This window comes from Oryx dammah, unplaced genomic scaffold (genome assembly GCF_014754425.2).
Source record: "Oryx dammah isolate SB20612 unplaced genomic scaffold, SCBI_Odam_1.1 HiC_scaffold_6, whole genome shotgun sequence".
Classification (NCBI taxonomy): Eukaryota; Metazoa; Chordata; class Mammalia; order Artiodactyla; family Bovidae; genus Oryx; species Oryx dammah.
In genome coordinates, this window is record NW_024070190.1 from 32,327,029 (window position 1) to 32,348,150 (window position 21,122).

Genomic DNA, 21,122 nt, shown 5'->3' on the forward strand with positions numbered 1-21,122 from the left:
GCTCCCCCATTTGCTGGCCCCCATATCCCCAGCAGCTGACTGTGGCTCATGCTCACTCCACCAGATCCCAGCTCCACCCATGCCTTTGCTCAGCTCCTTCTTCTGCCCACACCTTCTCACCCCCAATCCAAGCCCATTTGTCCTGTGTTTGTCTGCCTTGCAGGGTCCAGCAACTGTGGACTCTTCCCCATGCAGCCCGGTCTCCTGGCCCTTCCTTGGACCTCTTCACGCACTGTCTCCTCCCTTTTGACCCTTTTTAAGCTCCAGTTTGGTTATATGATGGCACATGGGGGTGAAGAAGGATAATGGGTGGTCTCATGAGAGGGGTGTTATTTCAGATGGTACTAGGGAGCTATGGATGGAGAAGGCAATGGCACCCCACTCCAGTACTCTTGCCTGGAAAGTCCCATGGGCAGAGGAGCCTGGTGGGCTGCAGTCCATGGGGTCACAAAGAGTCGAACACGACTGAGTGACTTCACTTTCACTTTTCACTTTCATGCACTGGAGAAGGAAATGGCAACCCACTCCAGTGTTCTTGCCTGGAGAATCCCAGGGACGGGGAAGCCTGGTGGGCTGCCGTCTATAGGGTCGCACAGAGTCGGACATGACTGAAGCAACTTAGCAGCAGCAGCAGCAGGGAGCTATGGAAGGCCTCTGAACAGCAAAACCATATGGTCAGTGCTAGGTCTAGAGGGTCACCTGGCAGGAGGTAGTGGAATGAATGGAGGGGCAGAAGCTGGTGGCAGGGGCTATGCATGTATCCACTCATTCATTCACTTAAGAAATGTTAAAGGCAGTCAATCTTTCAGAGCCCACTCATTTATGCAACAAGTAATGGCCGAGCACCCTCAATTTGCCCAGCATGTGCTTGAGGCTGGGGTACTCTAGTGAGGGAGAAAAAAAAAAGAGTAAACAAGCTTTTTAAAGGACAGCAAATTGTAACAAATGCAATGGAAAGAAAAACCAAGTAAGGGGATAAAATAGGACCTAATGCGGGGACTTATATTGGCGAGGGTAGTGAGACGCTAACATGTGAACAGAGACCCAAGGATAAGCTCGTGAAAGGTGAGGGGATGAATGAGGTTGGTGCGTTCAAACAACTGAAAAACCAGGGTGATTCTGGAATCCAGGGAGTGAGGGAGAGAAGGGGGGACCAAACTGGCTGAGGCCAGAGTTTGGATGTGAGGTTCTAAACCCTTGAGAAGTTGGGTACCAGCACCCACTCACCCACTCACCCAGCCCCCACCATGCAGAGCTATTTCAAGTGTTCTTCATGTACTTAATCCCTCGACACTGCAGACAAGGACACTGAGGCTCAGAGAGGTCAGGTACTTGTCCAAAGTCATGCAGCTCAGACCCAGTCCTCTGTCCCCTTACCTGGCCTCTCTATTTTGTCTTAAAGAAACCACTTCTGCAGCCTCCATGGAGAACTGATGGCAGGGGACACCCTGGGAGCCAGCGAGGCTGAGGCCATGGAGGGAAGAACTGGAGGGATTACGACGTTTCAGAGGTAGGCTGACTGTGGGGGTAGAAGGACAGAGGAAGACAAAGGGTAACCCCTCAGTTTCAGGCTTCAGCAACTCGACTGGGCAGGGAAGGACGTCTGCTCCAGTGTATTCTGTGCAAAACTGACCCCACGGTGAGAGTCCAGCCCCCTGAATGTGGGGCCACGGCGGGCGTCTAATCCTGCAAGGGTCTTCCTCCATGCCCTCTCCCCGTGAGTCCAGCACAGACAGGTCCTCTACAAACGCTTATCCATCAACTCCTCACTCCGCTCGTCTTTCCGAGCCCAGTAGTGATTCAGAGGGGATTTAGTTCAAGTTCCTGCTTTCATGGAACTGATGTTCTGGTCAAGGAGACAGTCGGCAAACGCATAAGAAACTAAACAGACAATATGTCAGGCAGTGGTTAAGTGTTATAAAGAGAAATCAAGTCAGTTAGGCACCTCTATAACAGATCTCAGAACACTTGTAGGGGGAGAACCACAGGGAGTGGCCAGTCCTGGGGTTGGCAAGAGATTGGCCTGGGGTCAAATCTGTCCAGCTTCCTTTTTTTGGGAAATACTGAAAAAGTCATGCTTGTTTGTTTATGAATTATCCACAGTGGCTTTCACTCTACAAGGGCAGAGCCAAGTAGCTGCCACAGAGATCCCGTGGCCCAGAAAGACTGAAATATTTACCATCTAGCCCTTTGCAAGAAGTTTGCCAGCCTCAATCTAGTTTCTTAAGGAAACAAGAGCCCTAAGTCACTCAGCAAATTCAACAAAGAGTCAGAAACAACCCAGCCCTCCTGAACCCCAGGTCCTTCCACCAGGCAGGGTGAGCAGGGTAAATGGCAACATCACTTCTGCCAACCTTCCACTCTGCTCCACGCCCCACTTCACCTTCACCTGGTTCCTGACCAGGGGCAAGCAGGCCTGGAATCTTCATCCTGTATGTGCTACCTACACACCCTCGTTCCAAAATTCCTGCCTGGAAGATCCCATGGACGGAGGAGCCTGGCGGGCTATGGTCCATGGGGTGGGAAGATCGGACACGACTTGGTGACTAATCAATCCACCACCGCCACACACCCACAGGCTAGAACCTTAGTCGGCAGGGAAAGGGCTCAGAAACAGAACAAAAGGTCACAGAAACTGGAAGCCTATAAGTTCACGCACAACCTCCACGGGGTGAGAGCTGATTCGGGGCTTGGCCCCTGATGGTGCTTGGCCAGCCTGTCCTTCCTCGTCTGCTGCCTGACCATGTGGCCAGGGCGAGGAGGAAGAGGTCTTCCAAGGAAACTCCCCACCTACCCTCAGTTTCTGCAGCTCCCAGAGGGCTGACGTGCATCGGCCCCCAGGGCTGACCGCTGAGGGCGGGGACCAGGCCCTGCGGCATGTGTGTAACGTGGAGGTGGTGTGGTAGTGCTCCAGACTCTCTCTGTAGAAGGAAACCCAGGAGAACCACCAGGAGGAGGGAGTCCTTAGCAGCCTAGGCTGCAATTCCTCACCCAACATGACCTCTCCTCTACAGGGAGGCTGTTTCTCTTTTTGAGGTCCATGTGGGCAGAAACCATAGGCTACTACACACCTCAGATGTGTGTACACACAAGTGTAGACACAGACAGGACTCCCAAGAGGACCACCCCCCAGTCCTTGCCGCCACCACAGGCCCCTCCCAGGTGATGGCCCTATAACAAAGGCACCCACAAAGACTGCAGTCTGTTTCTGCTCTCTGGATCCTCGGGATGATCAATCACATTAAGGAGACTCAAAGCCCTCGAATTTGTCGAGGAAATCGCCTCTAGACTCTAAGGACGAGAGAGGGAAGGAATAAAACCGAGGGGTAGCAATCAATAGCTTGGGAGGGCCAGGGTGCAGGGTGCCGGTGTGGAGAGGGGCCCTGAGCACACGGGGAGAAAACAAAAAGAGAAGTCGAGGCCATCGAAGGCAGGACTGACAGCGTCTCAGGTTGGGCTTTTTCTCTCCCTCTGCAGGACACAGCAAGAGCTAAAAACAGAAGAGAAAGCCATCACAGTATATTTATTGGGAATGGCATGCTGGCTGGGTCTGCAGTTAGAATCAGAGGGTGGACAAGGGAATTTTTAAAAAATGACTCACTTTGGTTCTAATTTTAAAAAATGGTTTAGAGCAGCCATCCATGTTTGCCCAGGCTGTTGGGCAGTGCGGGGGGAGGGACCTGCCCTCTGCCTGGCAACCACTCGCTCATGCCCTGTGCAGGAAGCCTGAAGCCCCCCTCCTATTCTGCCTGACCCCCAGACTGCCCCCACTGTCTCCCTTTCTGGGATGACAGGGCTCAGGCAAAATCCTGCCTTAATAAAGATGTGAGTTGCGCTAGGAGTGGACTGCAGGAGGGCCATGATCTATCTACATCCAGAGAGGTGCAAGCTTCTCAAGGAACAGCGCGTGGCACAGAGGAGACCTGGATGCCCACCCCCCTGCCAGCTGGCTATGTCAGGAGCACCTGGCCCGCCCGGGACAGGCAGCCCGCAGGGTGGAGCCTGAGAATCTGAGTGTCTGCCGAAGCGCCCCAGGAAATCTAACGCAGCCTCAGGTACCCCTGGGTTATAGTCCCTACCCTTGTCTTCACAGCCCTATGGCATCAGCACGTCACTTACCGCTTCACTTTCCTTCCCTCTGGGGAAAACGCATCCTTATGGCTGTGAGGTCACAGGCAAACAGGTGAAGGGCTCTTCAAATAACAGGTTGCAACCCACTGACGGATATGAAATCCACTTAATAGGTCAGGACCAAAACTTTATTTCATTTTCTCTTTGGCTGCCTTCTCTCCTGTTCCTGAGGATGAATCATCTGCGGGCTTGGCTGGGACCCCTCCACTGTGCTCTGAGCCCAGGCCTTATCTGCTTGCGGACCTCACCCAACTCTGCTTCCTCATCTTCCTCAGCACCCATGGTCCCCTCTCCACTGGCCCACTCACACAAGCATACACACTGCCTGCCATTTCCGCTGTATTAAAAACAAAACAAACCCAGAGAAATCCATACCCTCCTGACCACACGTCCCCCTGTAACTCCCACTCCAAACCTCCAAAAGGAGAAAGTTTCAGAGTAGAGCTCCTCGAGGTATTTCCCAGGAGTGCAGTCTCCCCAGTTCCTCCCCCCTCCACCCCCCCCACCGCCTCAGGTCCAGCTTCTGCCCCTCCCCCACGACACTGCTCCCCAAGGCCATCATGGGCTCCTACCAAAGGTTAAATCCCAAAGCAAACTCTCCATCTTCAGCCTGGGTGGCTTATAAGCCATTTATAAAATCAGCCCCATGATCACTTGCTCTTCTTTGAAAACTACAGTCAGAGATCTTTTTTTTAAAGTGTAGATGCTGCTTCCTGAAACGCTGTTTCCCTTACAGACATGTAGGTTCTGCCAGGTGAAATGTGCACTGGGGTCAAAAGCAGTCTGAAAACATCTGGAAATGAGGCAGGAGGTAGATGGGCCCTCCCTCACCCCTCCAGGGTAAAGTGATAAGGGATTCATTCCCTGAGGACTGAAGCTCCAAGACCGGGCGGACAATTAAGGGAGGAGGCTGGGCCCTCCCCAGACCACATATTTCTTATTCTTGAAGTCGGGGTACCTTCCTGACCACACAGGCACAGAAAGGCTCCTTGGAGGTCTAAAGGGGAGTGTTATCTACTGATGCTAAGCTACCCACAACCTTTTCAATAGAATCCATCTTGGCTAAGAGATGCGTGCACACACGTGTGATGATCCTGAGATATATCAAATATGGACTGAAAGTGAAAGTGAAGTCGCTCAGTTGTGTCCGACTCTTTGCAACCTCACGGACAGTAGCCTGCACCGGGCTCCTCCATCCATGGGATTTTCTAGGCAAGAATACTGGAGTGAGTTGCCATTTCCTTCACCAGGGAATCTTCCTGACCCAGGGATCGAACCCAGGTCTCCCGCATTGTAGACAGACGCTTTACCGTCTGAGCCACCAGGGAAGCCCAAATATGGACTGTGAACCAGGCAAACCAAAATGATTGGCCAAAGGACACCCAGAAGAAAGGCCCCATAAAAGTAATTCAAACTGCCACCAGGGTGCGACTCTGGGACTCTCTCTCTCTCTCTCTCTCTCTCTCTGAGTCTGCCTGTGCGTCTATCCACATGTACTGTGTACTCTTTCTTCCCCTAATAAACTCTTCACTTCCTTCACTACTTTCCAACTTTGTGGAAATTCTTTTCTGCAAAGGTGAAGGGGCCGGGCCCTTGTCACTGACCCCTGGTCTAGTGGCTAGGATCTGGTGTTCTCACCACCATGACCCGGCCTCAATCCCTACCTGGGAACCCAAGCCCTGCTTCAAGCACTGCAGGCCGAGGCGACCCGAGATCAGAAAGGCAGCTTTGGGGCACAGGAAATAAGGGCACAGACAACACAGGTTCAGATGGCCTGGCTTGAGTAACAGTTGTCACTAACTGTGCTTGGGAACAAATCACTTGTATTTTTCGAGCCTTGGTTTCCTTCTCTGTAAAATGGGCATAATAATACCCTGAGGGCTATAAGGACCAAGAGAGATAAAGAAAAGAAAACCTCTGGCACACAGTAGGTTGTTTAATAAATCTCATGGAATTAATAAACAAACCAGGGCTGTTAGTGCAGTGGCTGGCACAGGGTGAGAGTTTGGTAAAGGTGGTGAATATTATAAGGATTCGGCCCAGTCTGCACACTGCAGATGCCTCACAGGAGACGCTCAGTAAATACCAGGCTTCCCTCCCAGCAATAATATCCTGAGCACTCTGTACAGACTGCAGGTGGGTCTGTGCACAAAAGACCCAGAAGCCACGGAGCCTGACCCCAAGCCACATAGTGAGGGAGGGCACTACTAAAACTGGAGCTGAATAAAGTCCTGTCACCCTCCTGGGCTCCTTCCACCTCCCCTGCAGGGGACAGACAGACCCAGCTTCCTCCCAGGCACTGAGCATTTACGGAAGAAATGACCCGTGGCTCTGAAACTCCAGGAGCAGGTCACAGTCCACTGGCGGGTCCTCACAGAGGCAGCCACGCAGGAGAGGGGAGACCAGGACCACCTCCACTGAACCGTGGGCCTCCATCCTCATGGAGGACCACCCTGTCCTCCATCCTCATGGCCCCCCTGCTCTTGCCCGTGTCACCCTAGGTGCTAGGACGTCCACCTCAGGACCCAGTCGGCCCTACTGCTCCTCTTCCAGGAGGCTGGCAAGTGAGGAGTAAGAGGAGGATGGCTATGGAGCGCCCCCAGCTCGCACTAAGCGCATGACTGGAGGAAGGGCTGAAGCCTCTTCCCCAGGTTGTCAGGCCCTGGGGGAACGGCAGAGGCACGCTGAGGAATTCATTGAGCCTGAAGTATTTAGGTCAAAGGAATACCAGAACCCCTGTTCAGTGAAACTGAGCAGGACCCTGTAGGGCTTCTGAGCACGGGAGCCTTTCTGTCCTTTTTTCTTGTAGGGAACAGACTCCAGCTTCCAAAGGGCAGATTCCCACAGCTGCTAATCTGGGAAGGTATACAGAGATAAGGGAAGGGCAGCCAAGAAAAAATAGTGCAGCCTTGGGGTTGAGTTCTGGTTCCACCTCATGAGATACACAATATCTCTGAGATCTTTACAGAATCAAAACCCCCAACAAATGGAATTAGCATTCTTCACTGCACAGAAGACGACCTGAGGCCAGATTAAAGGCATGCAGGCCCTGCACACACACACTCCTCTTATCAGCAACCCCACTCTTGAACTATCGCTATAAAACTCCTCACCAAATCCTCCCATGTAGGGACACATAGTTTTTGGGTCAGGAGCCTGCTGTGTCTCCCTTTGCCTGGCAAAGCAATAAAGCTATTCTTCTCTACTTCACCCAAAACTCTGTCTCCCAGATTTGATTCAGCACTGGTGCATAGAAGCTGAGCTTTCAGCACCACCATTTCTGTTTGGAAGGGTCCCAGTGAGGACCCCACTCTCTCTGAAGAAGCCCAGGCCACAGAAAGCCATTCCTTGGACTTCTAGCAGGGAGCCTATTTTCATCCTCCCCTCCACTGCCAGCTTTGACAACCTGCACTGGAGGAAGTCCTTTCAGAGGGCTCACTTACATCTCTCATGAGGTAGCCTAAGCCTGTCTGACGAATGATCTGGTAGAGGCTGCTCCTTACCCCCACCTGGAAACCCTTCTCTTAGATCATGTGGCTGCACATTTAGCCTCAGCCAGAGAGCTTTACAATACTTGTGTCCAGGCCCCTCCTTCAGTGTTTCCAGAATCGGATGGGTGGGGCAGGTGGGTAGGTTTCACAGCTCACTGGGTGATTCTAGTGTGTAGCCAGAACCGAGGACACCAGGGGAGATGGAGAGTCCAGAGCATGTTGCTTACCAGCACAGGCTCTTGCTAACCTCCAGACTGGTCAATAGCCCAGTTCTGTCACTTGGGAGTCAGTGACCTTGAGTCACTAGCTCCAAATCTGTGAGCCTCAGCTTCTCCATCTGAAAACTGGGCACAGCACCTAACTCACCAGGTCATCCTGCAGACGAAATATTAGTAAGATGGTGGGTCCACTGGTGGCGGGCACAGGCTGCGTGGTGGGGACTCTGTAAAACCAACAAGTCATAACCAAGGCATCTGATAATCTGTCCTTCTCTAAACTAGTTCATCCTGGTTGCTCTGAACCTTCCTCCTTGGACTGGGATGCCTGCCCTTAGCTGTAAGAATAGCTCCCCAGTCATGCTATCCTGCCCCTTTGGGTGAGGCTGAGGAGTTGGGTGAGGACAAAGCTAACATAAGTGAGAAGATGCCCCACCTGCTAAATCAGATCAACCTGGGTCCCTTCCCGAGGCAGGAGCCCCACTTCACGTCTCTGCCCACCACCTGAACCATCAGAACTCCTTCGGTGGTGGCCACTGTGATCCCCAGACCTTCTGCTCCCTTGCAAAGCCCTCTTTTGGACTGGGGTCATGAGGCTTTCCTCCCCAGTTGTATAACAACTTATGTTTATCACGTGTAACTCTTTGCTGGGAACATAGGGACATACAGTAAGAGGCCTGTATTCGCTACCCCTGAGGAGCGAACAGTCTGTGAAAAGCGTGCTGTCACCAAGGATGACAACACTTCCCACCTCACAGGGTGCAGTGGGGTTAAACGAGCTAATGCAAAGTGCTGAGAGCATGGCTCCCCAGAATAAGTGTCAGGACCAGGAACTGTGGGGTGAGGGCCTGATGGGGAAGTGCCCTAGACGCTGGGGACGCCAATGAGAAGCCCACAGCTCAGACAGCTGGCAGCAGAGGGGGTTCCAAGAGTCAGAGATGCACCCGCCTCCCGCCCCACTCCTTAGGACTGGGCCACTGGGGCTCCCTCTGGTCAGCGGATGGATGGGACAGCTGTAGATTGCCAGGCCCGGGTTCTGGCCCTGCTGACACCAACTCAGACTGTGGGTGCCATGACCTGGCCATGTCCACAGCCCCCTCAGAAAGGAGCCCTGGGTGTGTGGGGAGGGGCCATGGCAGCCTCATGACAGAGAATGACCAGGAGAAAACGTCACCACTGTCCTCTCTGGGTCAGAAAGGGGGTGCGTGGCCGATGGACAGTCTCTGGCCAAGCAGCAGTCTACAGGCTTGCAGGAAAGGCCGACGGGAGGGCAAGGAGGCCCCACAGGATCAGGGATAGTTTAAAAACCCCAGAGCCAAAGGAGGACTGGGGCTGGGGTGGAGGAAGTGGGGTGTTGGGGAGGGATCAGCTGACACCTTGGAAACTGGGTTCAGAATCCAGGAGTAGAGCTAAGGGCCCTGGGCTTCCTGGGTAGAAAGGAGACCAGACCAGGGTCAGGCTCTCCATAGGAAGAAAGACAGGGTTTGGCCCAATCCAGGTGTGGGTTGGCCCCTGTCTCCACAACAGTCCCCTTTGCACCCCCCTCTGAACATGACATGATGCTGCAGTCATCTACCCGCCTAAGTTCTCCGTAAAACTGTTTACAACCCTTCTAGCTATCTGATTAGGGACAGGCTATCGAACCTCTTTGAGCCTTTAGCTTTTTTGTCTGGAAAAAAAAAAAAAAACAGGGTTAACAAGAGACACCGTGTTTAACACCCTTGCCAGCATGGTGGGGCTACATATAGTCGGGCTCAGAATATGGCAGTATCGTGGTTCCCCCTGCATCAGATTTTCCTGTCAATTCTTCCTTGTTTACGCTCTAATTTTTTTTGGCTCTGGGCCCACATTCTTGTGGTGAGTTTATTCAAAGTTCTTATTCCAGAGAATGGAGACAAGGGGGCAGGTGAGCAGAAAGCTTTCTAAACCATCCCAAGGCTGCTCCAGGCCGAAGGAAATGAGCCTGAGAAGGCAGGTGACCTTCAAAGTACATAATTTGGGCGGTGGGGGTGGGGGGGTGGGGTGGGGAGGCAGTCTGTGCAAAATTCCTATAGAGTCAAACTCCCTACCCAAAGGTATCCATCCCTGGGAAATACACAAAGGAAAGTACAGAGAAAACACAACAGCCAGACCCACAGCTAATTAAGTTGCAGGGGGCGGCTGAAGGCAGACCGGCTGACTCTTCCGGCTCCCTCCCCCAGAGTAGCCCTCAGGTGACAGCACAGACCAATCACCTCTCACAGGGAAATCAGGAAGAGAGGGGAAAAGAACTGGGGAGGAGGGTGGCAGAAATGAGGAATTAGGCAAAGAAAAATGGTCCACAAAATGCAGAAACACCCCAGCATGCTTGCTTCCCAAACCCGGCCCATGAATCGAAGGGTGACAGGTCTCTCATCTCTGATGCCAAGAGCCAGGAGCTCCGGGCAGCCGCTGGTACTGCATCTGCACCTGCCAGCACTTGGAAAGAGGCAATAAAGCATAGTAGCAGGGCCTGGAATGCTAAGTGCCTGCAGCTGGGAAAGGACTGCCTTGCAGCCAGAGCGGCTCACGGCACATGGCCACCGGGCAAGGGCAGGCTCCCAGACACGGGACTGCACGTCCTCCCCACCCGGGCCAGCAGGCAGAGGGGGAGGCGGGACAGGTGCACGTGGAACCAGCCCTGGGGGCTGCCCGAGGCCGGGGGCTGGCCCAGGCAGACGGGGATCTTCTGGATGAAGCCCAAGTGGGCTGGCTGATTTACCGAGGCTGGCAGAAAGCTGGGACGCTTGAGTCACTGGTAAATAAAAGTGGACCATAAAGCACCCTGGCTAAGCCAGCCGTCTGGAAATACACCAGGGCCACATGCAGCTCAGAGTATTGGCCCCATCACTCGAATGATAATAATAATAATGTTTATACGGCACTCACAGCAGTGGTACCAGACTCTAAGTGCTGTGTGTGCATGTTAATTTACTTAATCCTCATAACAACCCTAAGAAGCTGGTGGGGGTATAATCCTCCTGTTACATACTGCAAGATGAGCACTGAGACGCCAGGGAGCTAAGAACAGAGGTAGGGTATGAACCCACACAGTCTGTTTCTAGAAGCCCTGCCTTAGCTCCACCATGCGGGCCAGTCACCAGGGTGGCATGTTGGCAACTCCTGACTCAGCCAGTCCAGGGGCTTGAGACTGCCTCACTAACACGCTCCCAGTGAAGCCTGGTTCCAAGACCACACCTAGAGTAGGACGCTCTAAATTACTACATGACATTCCTGTGACAGCCCTTCAGCAGCGAAATGAGTTTACACTGGCTGCTCCGGTCCCTACAAGCATCTATGAATTCCTCAGTTAACAGAGAGAGGCACTCGCAGGGTGTCAGAATCTAGGGGGTGGGGCTGGAGGAGGAGACGTGAAGTCTTAAACTTCCCATGTCCATTCATCTCTGCCTGATTCAATCAGAATGTCAGGGGAGGAGCCCAGATCGGAATTTTTGAAAAAGCTCCCTGGGTGACCATGTAACTGGAAGAGCCCTTCCAGTCAGACAAGAGGGAAGCCTCACTTAATGTCAGACTCATCGAAAGTTCCACGGGGTTAGGTCAGGGATCTCAAAGGTACTTTCAGAATAGGGTTGGTGAGCCAACTCCCAGGCCAGTTGAGGGGTATGGCTGGGTCAGCTAGGGTATCCTGTTCCTGTTTCCTGGGGCAGCCCTAGAGGCGACAGGTGGCAGCTGGCAACCCCTAGTCTGGCTTGCCTTCAGAGACACCCTACTTCCCCCATCCATGAGCTTTCAAGAGAGAACAGACACTGCTCTGGATCAGTTGTAGAAACTGAGGCTCTATCAACTATACTTCAATAAAATAAATTTTAAAAAGAATTCTCAAATGCTCTGGCTATTTCCCAAGTAAGGTTACTGACAATTTTTATACTAAACCAAAGTATAATAAAACATCAATTTATGAGAAAAAACAACAACAACCCTATCCTTGACAGCTCCTCTTAGTAATTTTCCATCCACTGACCTCTCGCTTTGCTCCCTGGCCATAAATCCCCTCTTGTTCTTGCTGCTGCTGCTAAGTTGCTTCAGTCGTGTCTGACTCTGGGAGACCCCATAGACGGCAGCCCACCAGGCTCCCCCGTCCCTGGGATTCTCCAGGCAAGAATACTGGAGTGGGTTGCCATTTCCTTCTCCAACGCATGAAAGTGAAAAGTGAAAGTGAAGTCGCCCAGTCGTGTCCAACTCGTAGCGACGCCATGGACTGCAGCCTACCAGGCTCCTTCGTCCATGGGATTTGCCAGGCAAGAGTCCTGGAGTGGGGTGCCATTGCCTTGTCCAGTCTTGCAGTAGGTGAGCCCAATCTCTCTCCCTTACTGCAACAGTCTTGAGTAAAGGCTTCCTTACTGCTTTAACAAGTGGCAGAATTACTTTTTCTTTAACACTCTCCCTGCTTGAGGGAAAAGTCACCCCACAAAGTGAGCAGCCCCAGGTGGCAAGGGTAGACCTGATGCCACTGCCAACCAAACTGAGACTCCTCACCTTAACATTCAAGTCACGAGCAATGACTTCAAGGCCGAGGCAATAAAATCAAGCCTTATCTGTCTCTCACGTGTGTGGGTGCCCCACTTTCGGGAAAACTAGACGGTTCACTGTTCCTCAGAGACATCTGAACTTTCCTCCCATGCTACCATAGCTCAGAATTTGCCTTCCACCTGGAATGTCTCCTCCCCATCCTTCTCAGTTGCAGAGATCTCTCCCTTTATGACAAGACTACTTATCCCCATTCTTCGATTCCCCCTGTCTTCCACAACTACACAAACTCTCATCTGAGCTGGGTACATGGTTCTCTGGGATAAAGACTATGCTTAAAGACTCTATTTCCCAGCCTCCTTTGAGGTGCATGTGTTCCCATGACTGCGCTGTGGCCAACACAATATGAGCAGAAGTCATGTGCTTAATTCCCAGAGTGTTTATGTTCTTATGCCTCTCCTCTCTTCCTATGTGATGTAATGGCAAGAACTCCTACAGCCATCTTGGGCTATGAAGTGATCCTGAACATGGAAGCTACAGATGGTGGAGCAGCTAGGTTCCTGACACCATGGAATATCATGCCAGCATGGGGCTGGCCCCTCCAGGCTTGCACATGAGAGAAAATGACCTTCCTTCCATCTTGTGGTAGCCACTGCTCTTTTGGAATTTTCTGCAACTCATAGCTGAACTTGATGCTATTAGAGTCACCCTTTCAAACCCATGGAGGCATAGACTCAGGATTTGGGGGTCAATTACTATACCACACTACACAGACTCATCATTTGCATCTCCTCCCCAAGTTAAATACTAAGCAATGTGAAGGCTGGGACTGTGTCTTATCCAATTCCATATTATCCTGCCATGTGAAACAAAAGGCCTCATACATAACACAGAGCATGTCTTAGGGCTGAAATGAATTCCATCTACGTACTACACTCCACACAGCCTCCCAACTTGCATCCATACTCACAACACGCGACAAGCCTTCCTGGAAGGGTGCACCCAAGTGAACACAGCCTTTGTCCCTTCCAAGAAGCTTGTTCTCCACTGACCCCCAACCCCCGGGAGAAGCCTGCCTTACCAGGATGTCTGAGTCCTTAGGCTCCTCCCCAGTGGCTGGGCTGGAGCAGTTGCTGAGTTTGAATATCCAGTACTCCTGGGCCGTGACAAAGAAGTTCCATGGCAGCAGGCTGCCGATGCCCAAGCTGAAGAAGATGATGTAGGTACCGTTGTAGCGGTCCTCGGGCCTCTGCAGGCTGGGTGGCGGGCAGTCCAGCAGCTTCTCAAGCAGTGCTTCTTGGTCAGCTTGGAGGGAGCTGCTTGCAGTTCTGTAGGTGGAATTGGAGGTATGACGAAAGTCATCTTCTGTGATGATAGCCACTGTTGGAGTGGAGAGACAGGGTAGGTGATCAGAAGCTGAGGCCAGGTACAGCTGGAGACTCACCCATCTTACAGAGCTGATTCTGCCCCTACCTGGGGATCTGTGGAGTCACCAAAGTGTGATTAGAGAGCTTCAGGTTTAATTATTAGGGGCAAAGACAACATGTCAGAATTTTAAGTGACCTCAGGATGCCCCCAAACTATACAGAGGCCACATGGTAGCAGACAGGTTGGCTGGGAGTAAGGCAATGTGGCATAGTGGGGCCTGTAGCAGTGAGTCCAGAAGGGCAAACCTGGTCTCAAGGCATTCAAATTTCTAAGCAGCCACAACAAAAAGAATTATGCTTCTCGATAAGCCAAGAATGTTCTCTAAACTCTTTTCAACTTTGTGGGAGAAAATTAAGGAGGAGGAAAGTGTGTAGAATATGGTACTATCTGTACATAAGAAGCACAGATCGGGTAGGTGAGGAGGAGAGATACACACATATGTAAGTATGCCCTCTGGAAGGATACGCAAGGAATTTCAAACAGTGGTTGCCTCTGAGAAGCGAGGCTGGGGACTTCACTGCATGTTCTTTTGTGCCTCTTGAATTCTGAACTTTGTGAGTGTATTATCTGTTCAAAAATAAAAATTATAAATAAAAATAAAGGCATTCAAATAACATTAAAAAAAATAAACCTCATAGTGTCTAGAGCTGACCCCAGAAGCTGGTTTGAAACATCTAATAGTCCACTCCCTCATTTCATTGTGGGAAAACTGAGGTCCAAAGAACAGGTCACAGACCAGGCAAATGGCCAAGCCTGGGTTTGCAGCTCCTGCCTGGGCCCCCACCTCTATTCGTTACATCCCACCACGAGACAGCAACTCCCCATCTGCAGTAGCAGCTAAAACAAACTAAAGATTCTGGGTTGCCAGTAACAATTGTGTACACAGCCTCGGGCAAGGCACCAAGTTCGGAGCCTCACTTTCCCCATCTGCAAACCCAGGGAAGCCTTTTTACAATGGTTATTGTAAATTGCAACTGGCTGGCAATGCTGATAAGTGTCAGCATCTTCCCTGCCATCCTGGGCTTGTCAGCTGGCTGGCTGGCTGTGGAGTTTGGCTGCAAGGTGGCATGCCTACTTCTATGCTCTATATAGCACCTAGGCTGTGGCAGCAGCTTGATAAATGGGAAATATTTCCATAAAACTGAGGATGGGACACTCTGTAGACCCTTCTGCAATAAATAAATCAGTGCATCTAGGCTTACATAGGAGGCTGAGCCTTAACTCAGCATTAAGCCAGACCAGGAGAAATGCGAACGCTCTGTCACAGAGGTATAGCATAGGGCCTTATCTGCTATTTCAGGAGAGCCTCACAATATTTCTCAGAATTAGGCAGGAATTATTGCTTCCTTTTTATCAGATGCAAAGAACGAGGATGTAAAGTTTGTCCCACATTCAAACAGTGAGAATTCCCAATAGTTAAATCCAGCACTGGGGCATGTCCAGGTCTGTACCTGGCACTTGAGGCTGACAACAGCCCAATATGGTAGGTGCTACTCTAAGACCCATTTCACAGGTGAAGAGTGAGGCTCAGAGAGGTTGAGTAATTTGCCCAAAGTCATGCAGCTAACAAATGGGAAAAGTGAGGTTACTCAGCCAATCAGTCTGAGGGCCATGTGGATTCCTTGGCCTCCCTGGGAGGAAGGTGGTTGGCAATGTGCATCCTTGTCTACTGGCTCCAAGTACAGACCTTCTGGAAGAATTCCTGGTCAGTGAGCTGTGAACCGAGGCGAAGGCAGCACTGCAGGGCACCCTGATCAGTATCTGCTGAATGAATGGGTTCTGAACAGCCAGGATATGTACCCCTACTGGGGCAGCATGTACCCTGCAGCAGGCAGGCAGGAGGCGGCCGGAAGCCCAGAGCATCTGTGTCAGCAAGTCTATTTTAAACTCCCCTGGTTGAGCAGAGCCTTTTCCCAGCTTTGATTCACAGGGAGCTCAGCACTAACTAACCAGACAGTGTGGCCATGCACGCACACGTGTGCACACACACACAGTTTCTATATTAGTGTTTAAAAATGTAAAAATTATGACCCACATAGGACAACAGACAATGGGCAAGTGGTCCTTTCCAGATGCTCAAACTCCAGGGGTAGGTGCTGGGGCTGACATTCAGTCACTCAGGCCACACTCGGCTGGAGTCCATTCTCAGCTCCAGGGGCCTATTTGTCCAGGACCATTCGGCCTTGACCAAGCTTCTGAAAGAGCCAGGAATTTTCTCTCACTCAGGTCACAGGCTGGCGCACTGGAGTGAGCAGTCTTATTACTCTTTATGAAAGCTAGCTGCTGGCTTTGGATTAAAAAAGAAGAAAGGCAAGGAAGAGTCCTGGCATCCCCGGGGCCAGGGTGGTGATGCCCTGGGGTGTGTTCCTCAGGCACCTGTAGGAATCTGCAGGGCTCAGCCCTGCTCCTGTCCTGGTTGACTTGGGGCAAGGGGTAGACCCTGCTCAATGCAGCAGAAACTCGTGGGGCCTGGGGCCACCACAGTCCATCTTCCAGGTCTCGGCGCTGGTTCCCAGGAAGTTTTTGACTGACTCTTAAGTCAGTTTCGCCTTTGTGCCTCGATTTCCTCACCTGTGAAATGGGGGCAAGGGGCTGGGGAGGCTACCCTATGGGAAAGCACTGTGGGAAACACAGGGTGCCACGCAGAGGCCACGGCAGAATCTGCCTTGGGGTCGGGGACACCCCCAGACTCAGGCGCCCCAATTTGGGCTCTCACCCACCTTCTGGATACTTTGGGCTAACTTGTCCATACCCAGGCCCCCCACATCCAACCGGTGAGGTCCGATCTCAGGAAGTTCATGAGGGGGCGGGAAGAGAATCTGGAGGAGAACGCAGACCCAGGAGGAGGGAACGTGAAAGGAAAGTGAGAGGCGAGAGCAAGGGAGGAAGAGAATGGACGCCGGGGAAGGGGGGTCACAGCTAGAGGCGTCGCACCGAGCTGGAGGCTGGGTCGGGGTTCTGAGGCTCCAGGGGAGCACCCCCGGGAGGGCCGCGGGATTGGGGAGGGGGGAGGCCGCCCCCAGCGAGAGCCCGGGGAGCCACCAGGAGCCTGAAGAGCTGGGCGGGGGCCAGGCCCGCGCCCGACCGCCGGCCCGCACTTACTGTCGCCGTCGCTCGCCGCCAACGCCGCTGCCTCCCCGGCTGCCGCGGCCACTGCAACTCGGGGCTCTGCCGGCCCTGAGGCCGGGCTCCGCCTCCAGGCCCCGCCCCCTGCCACCCCGCCGGCGCTTCCGGGTTTGCAAACAGGTCTCCTTTCGCGGCTCTGCGCGCAGTTACGCGGGCGGCAGGCTGTGGGCACGCGCCCATTTCACAGGTGGAGGGAGGGAGGCGCCGGCCGCCAGGTGCACCGCCCAGGCTAGCGCGCGAGTGCGCAGTGAGTCGGCTCCCGGCGCTTCCGCCGCTGCTCCCCCACCGTGGAGCCCGACCACCCCGTCAGCTCCCAGAGCCCTGCTCCGCCTGACCCTAAGAGCTCCCCACCCGACCCCGCCCAGGCACCTGCGGAGTCTCACCTGCACCTCTCTGATCCCCTACTGTTCCCCACACCCGCGGGGACCCTCCAGGGAGCCAGCGCCTTCCAGAAGCTCACTAGTCGAGGCAGAGGAGTAGCTACTCCTCAGGACCACTCAGACCCTATCAGGCCCTCCCACCGGCGGCCAGAACTTCCTGTCTAAATTACCGCCCAAGGCAGTCACCGTCTCTCTGCTCTGACCTGACGTCCACGCTCATTATTGTCACATGCCCGGAGGGGCCGGAGTTGCCCTGTGCCCCTCTCAGGGACCTGAGAAAGCTGGGCTTGTGGGAAGCCCCGACGGAGGTGTGATGTAACGCTAGCTCTGTCTGGTTCTAAAACTGTTGAGAGTCCCCTGACCCCACAGCAGTGGGTCAGCGCTGGGTGCTCTCAGGACCACGGGGAGGAGGCAGCCTTGTTTCATGGTGAGGCTGGCAGAATACTGTGCGTCCTTCATTAAGCAGACCTACCATGTGCCAGGCCCTGCAGTGGGGCCTGTGGTGTGTTAGGATCAGAAATACATTTGATCTGGTCCCTGGTTCCTGATAGACTATTTCTAAAACCCATAGAATTTCCTGAGTGATGGGGGTGATTTTTTTTTTTGTTATTCAAGCCCATTTAAGCCACAACTGAATTTGTGCTAATGAGGTGGGCTTGGTGGGCCCCAGATAGCTTCTGGTTGAGGGCTGGTGGAACCCACCCTGGGGATTAGAAGGTTGGAACTTTCAGCTCCATGCCCTGCCTCCAGGGAGGGGAGAGGAGCTAGTGATGACCTAACCACCCATGACCAATGAGTTAATTAACCATGCCTACATAATGAACCTCCATAAAACCCCTAAATGATCCGGTTCAGAGAGCTTCTGGGTTGGCAAACACATCTACCTTCAGGGAGGGTGGCACACCCCAACTCCATGGGGACAGAAACATGGGACCTGGTACCTTGTTCATTTTGTACCCTTTATATAAAATAAACCAATGATAGTAAGTTTTGTCCTGAATTCTGTAGGCCATCCTAGCAAATTATTGAAACTGGAGGAAATGTGTGGGGACCCCTGATTTTGTCACCAAGTTGGACAAAAGTTTGGGCACCCTGGGTACTCTATACCTATGGCTGGAGTCTGAAGTTGAAGTAGGGGCAGCCTTGTGGGACCCTTCAATGTGTGGGATCTGTAGCTCCAGATAGTGTCAGAATTGAATTGTTGGGCCCCAGCTGGTGTCCAGAGAGTTGGAGAATTTGTTGGAGTATACATGTAAAAAAGAAACCCACCACATCTGTTGTCAGAAGTGTTGAGAGAGTAAAAACAGTGCAAAGATCCAAGGGAGGAAAGGGCTGGGGTCTTGCTTGGGAGGAGCTTGCACTCTCCCAGGGGGACAGGCCAGAAGGGGCAGAGGACGTCAGAAGCCCTGCAACCTACAGCCGACTTGAGAGCAGACCGATTTCAGGACCAAGGGGATGGGAATATGTGGGCAGGCCACGGTGATTGGTTTGGCCGGATGTTGTGGACTGGCTATGGAGGCCCCTTTTGATAGGTGGTGCTAGAGGTAAGAACCCGCCTGCCAATGCAGGAGACTCGGGTTCGAGCCCTGGGTTGGGAAGATCCCCTGGAGGAGGGCATGGCGACTCATTCCAGTATTCTTGCCTGAAGAATTTAGTGGACAGAGGAGCCTGGTGGACTGCGGTCCATAGGGTCGCAAAGAGTCGGACATGACTGAAGTGACTTAGCAGGCATGCACGGGAATGGAAGCAACACTTTCCTGCCTGAGGGCCATTTACTCTGTGTCCGGGGTGGAGATGAGTTCAGGCTTTTCAACTGGGCGGAGTTGATGCCTGTTTGCAGGCAGGCAGAGAATGTCAGAGAAATATTTGTAAATGGTACAGTGCTGCAGAGCTACTGGGCATCACCATTGTTCTGAAATGCACATGAAGAAGAAAGAGAAGTGCAGAGAGAACGAGGAAGAGAGGGAGAATAAGAAAGAGAAGGAGGAGAGCAAGGGAAGAGAAGGGAGAGAGAGAGGAAGAAAGAAGAAAGAACAAATGAAAATTCAAAACATCCCAAGCGCTCTTCACTGGGTTGATAATTTGTAATTCTCAGAGTAAAGCATCCTGCCACACCTGGGCTTGCAAATACTCTGAAAGTTCTGAAAATTGAACAGAAGCTGTCTCAGTATTACAAACGGACTTGCTCCTGGCCCCGGGGAGCTGCAATGGCATGACAAGGACTGGCTGGGGACATCTCCTGGTGTGGTGGACAAACTGCGGCCATATGAACCTGGGCTTAGGCTTAGATGCTGTCTAGGTATCCCTATGAAGTCAAGCCTGGTTTCCCTACTCATATCAGCCCAAGCTAATAGCCTTCTATGAGGCCTGGGGCAGGGGATTGGGGGGTTCAAAAGTAATATTGATAGCTCTCAAGGACGCTCTGGCTGCCTTCCCCCATCCCCAACAACCATCTCCTTTGAGGCTGGTACTCTCGTTAGCTTCTTTTACATACGAGGACCAACTCCAATATTCTGGGGCTTCCCTTGTGGCTCAGCTGGTAAAAGAATCCGCCTGCAATGCAGGAGACCTGGGCTTGATCCCTGGGTTGGGAAGATCCCCTGGAGAAGGGAAAGGCTACCCAGTCCAGTATTCTGGCCTGGAGAATTCCATAGAGTTATAGTCCATGGGGTTGAAAAGAGTCAGACGCGACTGAGCGACTTTCACCTTCACATGTGAGGAACCTGGGGTGCTGAGAGAGACCTTTCCAGAGACACACAGCTGATAAACCACAGAGCCAAGATTCAAATCGTCACCTTTCTGCCTCCTGAGCCCAGTCAGGGGTTCCATCCAAGGTGGTTTGGAGTCGGGGCGGGGGAGGTTCACATAAACTCATTGCTCCAAAGCCTGCAAACCTGTAGGCAATTAAGCAATAAGAGCCTGCACAGAAGGCGGGCCACCACTGGAGGCGGAAGCCTCATCGGGCTGATGCTGCCATCTTGTGGCCCTTCCGTGTCACTGCTGTTCTCGCGAGCTGGGCTGCCTCAGCGCATTTCCTGCTTTCTAGGATTTCCTGGGCCCCCAAGCAGGGCATGTGGCTCCTGGGAGATAATTATCCATAACTGCTGACCCATAACTCTCTGCGCCCACATCACTAGCTCAAGTCCTAAGCATCTCTCTGACATGAACCACCTCTCCTTTGCTTTGCCTAACTGCTCCCGCTGAGGAACGTTCTGGACCTGCGGGAGACTCCAGCCCTGACCCATCTGTCTTCCCTCCGTGCATTGGGCATCTTCCTTCCTCCTGGAGCCAGCTTAGATTACATGGCTCATCATCTCAGTAACATCTTGATAATACTCTCAATTCTCACAGCCCTCGACTCCCAGTGGCACTCCTTACGCCTGAGTGGATGAGCCTTCCTGCAGAAAGTCCCCAGCAGGCCAGTGGCTCCACTCTGAATTCAAGTTACCATCTGGGCTGGGCATCCAGGATTCTGGTAGTCCCATGGCAGTCCTAGCTCCTGCTCTCCATAGAAACGGCTGCTATCTTCCTTCTCCACTCATCTCAAACATCTGAACACGTCCCACCCTGAGACGGCCTTGCCTCCTGCCTCCTACCTGGCAGATACAACAGAAACCATCAGGGAGAAACTTCCTCATTTCTCAGCACCAAATATGCCCCCCATCTGCTCCTGGTTTTCTCTTTCCAGTTACAACAGGAAAGTTCTCCTCTCTATCCTAGGTCTGCCCTCTATGGCTCCAGATCCTAAACCCTCCCCTCCCACCAGCTCAGGAGCCTTTCAGGGTCCATCAACCCTTCTTTTTCTTACACCTTTAGTCTAACATTAATGCATTCTTTCCACTGCT

At 52.6% G+C, this 21,122-nt stretch overlaps 1 protein-coding gene across 1 annotated transcript in view; it reads right to left on the bottom strand.

Annotated features, from left to right (window-relative positions):
- SLC29A3 (solute carrier family 29 member 3) overlaps positions 1-16,942 on the bottom strand; it is a 44,733-nt gene extending 27,791 nt beyond the window's left edge. The window contains exons 1-2 of the mRNA XM_040242535.1: positions 16,874-16,942; positions 13,425-13,723 (exon numbers count right to left, since the gene is read on the bottom strand). Coding sequence (XP_040098469.1) covers positions 13,425-13,723; position 16,874 — 300 coding nt within the window. The 5' untranslated portion in view covers positions 16,875-16,942. The remainder of the gene's footprint in view (positions 1-13,424; positions 13,724-16,873) is intronic.
- Between the last annotated feature and the right edge of the window lie 4,180 nt (positions 16,943-21,122).